This window comes from Choloepus didactylus, chromosome 6, assembly GCF_015220235.1.
Source record: "Choloepus didactylus isolate mChoDid1 chromosome 6, mChoDid1.pri, whole genome shotgun sequence".
Taxonomy (NCBI): Eukaryota; Metazoa; Chordata; class Mammalia; order Pilosa; family Megalonychidae; genus Choloepus; species Choloepus didactylus.
In genome coordinates, this window is record NC_051312.1 from 8,891,061 (window position 1) to 8,901,188 (window position 10,128).

The 10,128-nt window shown below is 62.5% G+C and overlaps 1 protein-coding gene across 2 annotated transcripts; it reads right to left on the bottom strand.

Moving 5' to 3' along the window:
- Positions 1 to 93: 93 nt before the first annotated feature.
- KLC2 (kinesin light chain 2) lies at positions 94 to 10,128 on the bottom strand. 2 transcript variants are annotated; one of them, XM_037838051.1, is made up of 16 exons: positions 9,520 to 10,128; positions 8,551 to 8,789; positions 5,933 to 6,163; positions 5,724 to 5,793; positions 4,898 to 5,120; positions 4,175 to 4,262; positions 3,988 to 4,089; positions 3,725 to 3,898; positions 3,505 to 3,604; positions 2,956 to 3,005; positions 2,793 to 2,860; positions 2,234 to 2,342; positions 1,961 to 2,119; positions 1,753 to 1,877; positions 1,485 to 1,542; positions 94 to 1,086 (listed from the first exon to the last, which is right to left on the bottom strand). In XM_037838051.1, exons 2-16 carry the CDS (start codon positions 8,776 to 8,778, stop codon positions 1,003 to 1,005), a joined length of 1,869 nt encoding a protein of 622 aa, XP_037693979.1. In that variant the 5' UTR covers positions 8,779 to 8,789; positions 9,520 to 10,128; the 3' UTR covers positions 94 to 1,002. The 2 variants fall into 2 exon arrangements, with proteins under 2 accessions (XP_037693979.1, XP_037693978.1); XM_037838050.1 differs by having other exon boundaries at positions 8,551 to 8,825; positions 9,520 to 10,127.

Below are 10,128 nucleotides of genomic sequence, written 5' to 3' on the forward strand. Positions count from 1 at the left end.
CACCACCCCCTCCTCCATTCACGCGTGATCTTTCCCGATCCCCTTTCTCCCCACCCCCGATCTAGTGACGCTGAGCCCCAAAACAAGCCCGGCTAAGAGTCAAACCGTCTTTATTTCTACAGCAACATCTGAAAATGGAGAGCGACGGCCATACCCTTCAACTAGGGTAGCCCCTCCTGCCCCGGCGGGCGGGGGTGCCCACCACCGCCGCTGCTCACGAGAAGCTGCAGCGCGGGAGGGGGCGTGGCAGGATGGCTCAGCGGGCGGTGCCCGGGGCGGGGTCTGGCCGTACCGGGGCGGGGCCGCGCGGAGGAGCAGTGCATAACGTCGGGACGCGGGGCAGGGCCCGGCCGTGGGGCAGGGCCCGGCCGTGGGGCACCCGGGGGCTGGCCGGGTAGGGCGCGCCCCTCTGAGGCCAGCAGGTGCGCGAGAAGGTCCTGGGAACCCTTGGGGGAGGCGCCGACCCCGAGATGCGGAGCCTGGGAGACGCCACCGCGCGGAATGGGGGTGATTAAGGCCTGGGCGGTACCACTAGAGAAGGGAGGGGGGAAAAGAGGCCAGGGTAGTACGGTGGACTGAGGGGAGGGGCGCGGCCAATAACTTATTTCTCTATATACAGAAGCAACGGCCGGGGGAGGGCAGGGGTGCTGAAGGGACGGCAGGTGCTTAGTGTTATTAGCTCCGGGTATCTGGGGAGGGCGGCCGCTGAGTCTCTACCTTAGAGTCCTCCGGCAGCTCCTGCTTGCCCCTGGCCCGGAAGCTGGGGAAGAGGGGCCCTGCTGTTAGGAATAAATAAGGGGTGGAAGCTGGAGCGGGCAGGCCCAGCCTCCAGGGCTCAGGCTGAGATGACAAGGGAGGAGGATACCCTGAGATTGAACAGAAAAGACAGAGGGTCCTTGGGAAGGACAGGCAGGACAAGCAGCAAGGCCCATGCACAGGGCTGGAGTGGGGGGGGGGAACAGTGCCGGCTGGAAGCTCTGGTGACCGGCTGCCCCTTCAGCATTAGCCTAGGAGGGAGCTTCGTCGGGAGAGGTCCATGGAGCTGGAGCTGAGTGTGCGGCTGTCAGAGAAGCCGGTGCCTCCAGGCTGTGGGCAGAGGGGGCAGGTGCTCAGGTCACCTGCCAATCTGGGCTTCTCTGGCCCTGAGGTGCCCAAGTCAGCCAGGCCCTCAGGGCAAAGGCAGCCAGAGTCCCTGAGCCGGGCAGGGGCAGAGCCTGGTCTGGCCCAAAGCCCCCCTGGTGCTCTCATGCTCCTGCCCACTTCCAGGTTACTGTGCTGACACTGGCCGTGTCCATGTCCACCCAGGGCAGGGGCTAGCTTTCCTTTCCCCCACCTGTCTTCCCACAGCCTAGCCCAAAGCCAGGCCTGGAACAGAGACAGGATGTATGGCCGGATGAACAGAGATGCTGGGCAAGGAGGGGAACTGGGGCTTGAGAAGCTCAGCAAGTGGGCAGGCCTGGCCCCAGGGACCCACCCACTCATACCTGGACGGTCTCTTCAGTACTCCTGTTGAGGAAGTTGAGGGAACTGGCCCGCTTCATCCTGGGGGGAAAAGATGACTGTGACATGTCCAGTGGGGGAGGATGGGGTCAGGTTGGGTCTGGGGAGGGAGGATGCTGGGAGCAAAGCAAACTTGGTGGGTGGTGGGGCTGGAGAGAGATGGGGGAGCTCACTCTGGGTCAGGGGCTCATCTGGCATTGGCAGGTTGTTAGGGGCAGTTCTTGAGGGGTATACACTGGGAGGGGGGCTCACCTGGGGTTAGGGGGCTCCTGGGGGCCACTGCCCTGCAGCTTCTTCACCAGCATCTCACTGCTACGCCTCAGGGCATCCCGGAGCTTCCCAAAGGAGCCGCTGCGCCGCAGGGAGCCGCTGCCGTCCTGTGGGGTGGGCAGGCTCGTTTCTGTGCTGCACTGGCTACCCAGCCACCCAGCCTCCCAGCACCCCCTGCCCTCAGACTCACCCCGCTCCATTCAGCTGCAGGCACCGCATCCTCAAGGTCAGACTCTAACCTAGGCCTGGCACTTGCGGCCATGTCTCGGCTGCCACGGTGGTCTCCCCGCCCACCACTGCCATCCTTCAGCAGCTCCACCACCTTGGTCTGGCTTGCAGGGTCCAGGCCCTGGGGGGCGGGGGCAGGGAGCATCAGGCGGTGTAATGGGCCCTGACTGGAACACACCACACACAGGGCCCCCCCCCCCAGGGCCCCACTGCACCCCCATGCATGTAGCCCCACCTGCTTGCGGCTGCGGCTGGCACAGTCCTCTAGCGTATGTGCAGCTTCAAGCTTGCCCTGGCGCCGGTACAGAGCCCCCAAGCTGCGCAGGGTGGTGTTGACTGTGGGGCTATGGGTGGGACAGCAGGACACTCTCAAACTCAGTGCTCCCCAGGGCCCACCCTGGCACCCAGTTCACTGTGGGCCCCAAAGAACCATCTAGCCAATGAGAATCCAGGCCCCTCCTGTATGTCAAGTCCTCTGCTAGGCTCACCGGGCCTTTCCTGTCTTGGGGGAGTTACCCCGGGGCTGAGGAGCTGCTCCCAGGGCCCTGGTGGGATATGGCTACCAGGACTAAAAGCTGGGAGACCCATGAGTGAGATAAACAGACTGTTACAGTACAGAAAGCCTTCTTGGGGCAGGTGGCCTTTGTCCTGGGCCTTGAGAGATGGGCCGGCAGAGAAGAGGTGTGTGTTCTGGGTGTGGGCAGCAGGGGTTGTGCAGCTTGGGCCTCGGCCCCCACCCCGGATGCTGTTTCCCTGCGACCTGCACTACACCTGCCCTGCCCTGCTGCCCTCACCTGTCTACTTTACAGGCCTTGTACCAGCTGCCATATTCCCCATATGGGGTGCTGTCCCGGCGTTTATCCTGGGGGAAGGAATGGTCAGGGGAAGTGGGAAGAGGAGACCCAGCCTCTTCCACCCTCCCCTGACACCTGCCCCCATCCTGCCCCACAGAGCTACCTTGCTCTCCTCCCGTTCCTCTGCGTGCATCCAGATGGGCTTGTTGTCCCCTGGGGAGATAAAGGGGGTTGTCATCAGCCTCCCATATAGGGCCCCACTGGAGTCTGCAGGGGGGCACAGGGATACCCAGGGTCAGGCTTTGTTGAATGAATGAACAAGAAACAGACCTTCCTTTGGAACAGAGCTGAACATGCCACGTGCCAGGCCTGAACAATGGGCCAGGTTCCCAGGGACCCCCGAGCAGAAACAACTGACCATCAGGGGGGCCAGAGGCCAGCTTCCCAGAGGGAGAGACATCTGGGTTGGGCCCTAAAGGTGAGCAGGAAGTGGCCAGCGGAGAGAGGGGCCGAGGGCACGGGGTATGCAAAATAAATGGCCTGGCAAGCCCCAAGAGGCTGTACGGTTATGTGTGTGCTCAGGTGCTCACGGGAAGTCCTGGGAGACCATCCAAGGTGAAGCCTGTGTCCTGCAGTGTGTGCCCTGGAGGCTGATGGCTGAGGGGGCTGTGCCAAATGAGCTGGGGCACATGAGAGCCACAGATGGACTCACCATTGACAGAGCCAAACTCCTTCTCGTGAGCTCGGGTGAGGATCTCCTTGTACAGGGTCTCTGCATCCTGGTACTTGCCTTGTTTCAGGTAGCAGGAGGCCTGGGGTGGGTGGGTAGGGGCCCAGAGGTGAGCAGGCCACAGGAAGCTGAGCCTTTTCCTCTCCTCCCTCCCCCTTCCTCCCTCTTTCCCTCCCACCAGCCCCTCCCAGCCCTAGGGTACCAGGTTGTTCTTGGTCTTGGCCACGTTGGGGTCGTCAGGCCCCAGGCGCGTGGCATAGATCTCCAGTGCCCGCCGGTAGTAGTATTCCACCTCCTCAGCCTTGCCCTGGTTTTGGCACAGCAGTGCCAGGTTGCTCAGCTGCTTGGCCACATCTGGGTGGAACTTGCCCAAGACCTGGGATGGGAGCCAGGGGATGGGCTCAGGGCCTGCCCAGACCCCTGCCCAGCCACCTGGCCTGCCCAGCCCACCCCGCCTGCTCCCACCTTCTCCCGGATCTCCAGCGCCCGCTTGCACAGTGGCTCAGCCTCCTTGTACTTGCCCCGCTTGCCGTACAGAACCGCCAGGTTGTTTAGTGTTGCGGCCACCTGCGGGGTGGGGAGAATGGAGGCTCCATGACCCAAGGCCCTGCCGGGCAGGGGCAGCCTCCCCGCCCCCGCGCCCCTTACTCACAGCTGGGTGGTCCCTGCCCAACGTCTTCTCCCGGATGGCCAGGGCATCATTGAGCAGGTGGGCGGCCTCCTTGTACTTGTTCTGATCCCTGGGGGCAGGCAGGAGTGTGATGTGGGCGGCCCTCTGACCCCAGGCCCTCCTGCCATGGCCCGTGTTCCCTCCCCCTGCACTGACTGATGAGTGGGCATGACCCAGAGTGGGGAGACCCTGCCCTCCAGCTTGGAAGCTGCAGCCCTGCCTCCCACACCTCATTCCCCATGCCCCTGCCCTTCAGAGAACTTTCCTGCCACCCCTCAAGTACTCCTTCTTCTCCATAATCCTATGCCTTTGCTCACACTGCTGTATGCTGCTCTCTCTGCCAGGAAAACAGTTCTCAACCCTCTTGTGTTCAGGGTGAACTCAGCTTTCCCCCAAGGCCCTCCTAAAGCCATGGGGTCTGCAGCTGTGCTGACTGTCCAGCACCCCCCAGAGTCCTCACAAGCTGCCCCCTCCCTGGTTCCGCCCAAGCCTTTGTCCTGAACTAGACTGAGACTTGTGCCTGCCTGCAGCCGCTGTGGGCTCAACCCCCCCTGGACACAAGCTCCTCCTTTCTCTGCCACCCAGCTGCCCAGTGGAGTCACACCCTGGCCCTTGGCAGGCCCCAAGGGTCTGTGAGCCAGGGCCGGAGCCTCTGGGAAGGAAGTGCAGATGCTCTCTGGGGGAAACTGGCCAGGGGGCCCTCACCGATACACTAGCGCCAGGATATTCAGCATGGTGGCCACATCAGGATGGTCGTGGCCCGATGTCTTCTCCAGGTCCTCGAGTGCCTGCTTGCACAGTGGCACGGCCACCTCGTAGCGGCCCTGCGAGGCATACTGGATCACCAGGTTGTGCAGGGTTCGGAGCCGCGCTGGGATCTCGTAGCCCCCATGCTGGGCAGCCGCTTCCCCTCCGCCAGGGTTGGGGGCTGCAGGGCCAAGGCAGGAGGTCAGGTGTCCCATCTGCCCACTAGGCAGGGCCAGCACGTGCTGGCCCTACCTTTGACCCACCTGACAGGTGGCTCTAGGCAAGTCACTGTAAAGTTGCCCCATCTGTAAAGTGGGTCTAGTCACCCCAGCCTTGCCTAGAAGGAGTAGGTTTGGAATCCCAAAACTGTGTGTTCTAGAGCAAGTCACCCCAAGCCTCAGCTTCCGCAGCTGCAGAACAGAGGCTCCAGAACGTGTTCAGGGTATGAGCAGGGCAGGCCTGGGCCCTGGGCGCAGCACTGGGCATATGTCTCCTTGGACTCTCCTGGCTACCCCAAGGGAGGCTCAGGGAGGAGAGAAACTCTACCAGTGGCCACAGCACAATTAGTGGCAGAGCTGGACTTGGTATCTGCTCCTCATAAAGCTTGGGGGCAAGAGAAGCAGGGTATAGGAACTGCCTTTAAAGCCGACATGCTGGTCAGAAAAGAGGCAGGAAGAAGCATGGCAGCCGCTCAGACCCGGTTTCCTGTGATCTCTGGGTCCCAAGGACACAGAGTTCAAACAGCCCTTTTCCCCTCACCCCACAACCAACTGCCCATCTGCACCTGGGCTCTGCTCATCCTCGTTGGGGAACAGGTCATCCAGAGAGTCCTTAGAGACGTCCCCCTTCTCCTCCTGAGCAGAAGACAGGATGAGCATCGGGAGGGGTGGCACAGGGTCAGGGGGCCGGGTCGGAGCTGGGTCTGCCTCCTGCCCCCCACCCCTGACCCAGGCCCCTTTGCCCCGGGTGGCACCGGCACTGGTGAGGGCTCACGTTGCGGGAGGTGTCCTCATCCAGCTTGCGGATCTGGCTCATGAACAGCAGGTGCTGCTTCTCCTCCTCGAGCTGGGCCACGGCCTGCTCGCTGCGCTGCAGCTTTTGCTGTGTCCCTGCCAGCTCCTCTCGCAGCCACTGGTTCTCCTGTACCAGGCGCCGCACCTGAGCCCGCAGCTTTTGCTTCTCCGACTCGACGGCCCCCAGGTGGCTTGACAGTGCCAGGATCACCTGTGACAGCCAGCCGGGATGATGGTCAGGGCCCTGTCTGCCCACCGGCTGGGGCCCCTTGGGGCTGTCACCCAGTGGGGAGCTGTGGGGCTGAGGGACTCACCTTCTCATTGGCACTTCTCTCCAAGGCCCCATGTGGCCCATGGTCCAAGGCCTGAACCCAGGTTTGGTGGTCCCGACTCCTTTTTGGGGTCAGGAGCCCTGGGCTCCTGGTCTGGCTCTTTGGGACTCTGAGCAAGTCCACCCCTGTTTTGGGCTCGAGCTAGTCACCTGCACTGATGGCCCAGCCCCCATCTTGCCAGGTGGTTTCTGAGCATGAGCAGGGCTGACTGGTGAGCAGTGCTTTACCTGAGCTGGGAAACTCTTCCTTTGCCTCCCCTGAGGGTTGTCCTCAAACCCCTGTAGCCACAGCCACTCTACCATTGTCCCTTTCCCCAGTTTCATTCCCACCCAGGGGTGGTCAAATAAATAAAAGCCTTCCCCTGCTGTCCTTGCCTCAGGGCTGGCACTTTCTCAAAGGACTCTGATAGATGGCTGAAGGGCCACGAACGGATCCTATCCTGACTTCTGCCACGAGGGTCTAAGACACCCCCTGCCCTTCTGCTGCTTCCAGGGAGGGAATACGTGGGTGTCTGGAAACCCCAGAAGGTCTGGGGAGCCACGGGCAGACAAGGGGATCCGGAGGCCTCAGCCTCTGGCCCCAGCCCTTTCCCCAAACTCGATCACTTCTTCTCTGAGCTCCCAGGCTCTTCTTGCCTTGGGGCCTTGGCCCGGGTTCTGCCCTCTGCCTGAAATGTCTTCCCTCCTTTCTCCAGCCGCTGAACCCCCTCTCAGCCTTCCAGGCCTGGGGTCATTTCTGCAGCGAAGCCTCTTCCCACTTGCACCCTTGGCCCCAGCAGAGCAGGGCTCCCTTCCCCTAGTTCCAGCTCCCAAAGCCGGGTCCCTGTGTGTGCTTCTCTGCACCCGAGAGCCAGCTGACCAACATGTTGCCCTCCCTGAGGCAGTCTGGGACTCAGCACTTCGTAGTGGGATAGCAAAGACCTTAAGTGACAGGGGTTTTCATAACCACTAGCTTAAAAAAAAAAAAATTCCCTCAATAGCCTGGAAGCATATACAGCAGACAAGGAAAACACCACGACACAGCCTGCCCAGGAGTCACACAGCCAGGCGGTCGCTTGGCCAAGATCTGGGAGTGGGGTCCAGACTCTTTCCCCTAGAACCAACGCCTGGCACACCCCTTTGCCTCCTGGACACCTCCATCTGCATCTCATCCTGCAGTGCACCTTCAGGAGGCCAAACCAGAATCCCGCTCCCCGCTCCCCCAGGCTCTCAGAGTCTTAACCTGCTCAGGCTTAACAAGCCTGGGAGTTGCCCTGCCCTCCTCTTTCCCCCTTACTCCCTCCCAAGTCCTGCTGGATCTGCCTCCAAAACATCCAGAACTTGTCCCCTTCTCTCCACCCCCATGGTGACCCCTTTAGTTCAAAGTGGCCATCTCTCATTTGAATTCCAGCAGTGGATCCAAGCCATCTGCTACCTGCTTCTACCCTTGACCCACTACAGCTCATCTTCCACACCTCAGTCAGACCATGTCCGCTGCTTGAAACACTCCAGAGGCTTCCTGATTTCCTGAGAATAAAATCCAAACAAGGCACAGCATGTGCTGGCTCCTGCCTCCCTCTCCACCAGCCTCTTCTGTGCACCTTCCTTCCTCCGCTTAGCTCCAGTCACACCTTTAAGTCCTCAACCACGACAAGCTCTTTCCCACCTCAGGACCTTTGCACATGAAACTTCTCCCCCTGCTCCCTTTTCAGGAGGCTGGTTCATTCCCTCCTTGCCTAACTAATGGACAGGGCCTCCTGCCACAGGCTAACACAAGATCTTGTTCTTTTCTTCCAAGAACCTACCACAGTCTGTAACAATTATTTGTATACATGTGTTTCTGCCTCTTCATACTAAACTAGGACAAGGCTCTTGTCTGTCTTGTTGGACTCTCTACCCTGGCATCTAACAAGTTCCTGGCACATAGTACGCACTTGATAACTTCACTGTTAATGAACAAATAAAAAAATGAATAATTATTTTGTGGGGGGGAAGAAGGTATTGGTTTTCTTAAGGATTTCCTTTCTGTTCCGTTAGGCTAGCCAGTCTGTGCTAGGTAGAGGGGAGCCAGGATCAAAGTCCTTCCTGTGTGGGGGCCAGAGAGTGATCAGGGTGTCCTGGGGCAGGGCAGGGCGGGGTCTCCAAGGAGCATGCATTTATTGGTGTCCCTACCATGGGGCTCCAGGGAACAGATGTTCCCTGCTAGATCCTGCTCCTATTTGCCAGGACTCCTCTGGAAGGTCTGATTATTTTCGTGCCCTCTCACTCCAGCACCCCAGACCCCCTACCTGGGCCTCCCCCAGCCCCAACTCGATGGCCTCCAGGGAGCGGCGCAGCAGGACGCAGCGCTCCTGTGAGCCGGGCTCGGCATCGCCGGCTTCAGGAGCCACCAGTGGGGCGAGCAGGGCCCGATGCTCCCCGCGCAGGGTCTCCAGTCCCTGGATGACGGCCTTGGTTCCCAGCACGATCTCGTCCTGGCTCAGCTTCTCCTCCCGCGGAAGCACCATCGTGGCCATGACCGCGCCGCCTGTGAAGGTGGGGGGCCGGCAGGCGGGCGCCAGGCCTGGGGCCACACCGCCGTCCGCCCCGAATTAGGTAAACACTGGCAGTCCCCGGACGCCTGGGTCCCCGGGGTGCCCAGGTGCCCCGGCAGGCAGCCCGCACCGTGCCCGCGCTCGGCCTACAGGGGGCGCGCCCGGCCCGTGTCGGCCGGGGAGACGCAATGCGGTGCGGCCGGTGGGGCCGGACCCGGATTCTGCCCGCGACCACCTGCTCAGGGTCTTCCGGCCGCTTTGTCTCAGGGCATCCCAGGGGAGTTCCTTAGGGCAGGGCGCGCCGGGGGACGGTCCTACGGGATCGGGGGTCTCTCCCGGGCGGGAGACCCCGGCACTCCGGTTAGACCCGTCAGCCCTCGCCCCCTCCGCAACAGGCAGGCAGAGGCGCTGCGCCCCCTCCCCTTGGGCAGACCGACCCTGCGGAGACCCTTCCCCTAGAGGGGCTGAGACCTCGGGTCCCACGACCCTCCAGGCCGCGCTCACGACGACCCCTCCCCATAGGCCGGAGCGACGCCCTGCGGACCCTTTCCTTGCAAAGGCCGAGCTCCAGTCCCGGCCACCCCGGGCCGCGACCCCCTCCCTTCCCGCAGGCCTGGTCCTCCCGCAGGCCGCGCCCACGACGACCCCTCCCCTGGGCCGACCCGGGGCTCCCTGCCCTTTGGGACCTGACCCCCCTCTCCCCGCCCGATCGGCCACGCGGACCTGTGCCTCACGCTCGGGCCCAGCTCCCGCTCCGGCTCGGGCTCGGGCTCCCGCTCCCGCGCCGCTTCACCGGGACTCGCAGCGGTGAGCTGGTCCCGCCGCCTGCATCCCGCCGGCCTTCCCAGCAGTCCCCGCGCCGCCTTAAAGGTGAAGCCGCTACCTCCGCGGCGTCGGAGGGGGCGAGACGCGCGCTCCCGGGCCTGCTGGCTGCCTTAAAGGAGCAGGGCCCGCGGGACCCGCTCGTCGTGGGGGCGGGGCGTGGGCTCGCCCGAGGTGCGGGTTCGGAGCCGGAGTCTCCCACGCCCTCCAGCCTGGGAGTCCCGGGCCGCTCAATGTCCCGAGGCCTCCCGCCCAGGCTCGCGAGACTGTGAACCCCGACGCACCAAGGCGGAGAGCAGAGAGGACGGCCGGAGAAACTGAGGCGCAGAGGGCTCGGCCCCGGCCACCTCCGAGTCCAGAGCCTGGCTGGGACCGAACATAACAGAGCAGTTGGGGTTTACTGAGCACTTTCTGGGTGTCGGGCGCTTTTGGTGCCTTAAGTGCCTTAACTCACGTAAGCTCACAAAGACCCGATGAGGTGGGTATGACTATTAAACCCATCTTCAGATC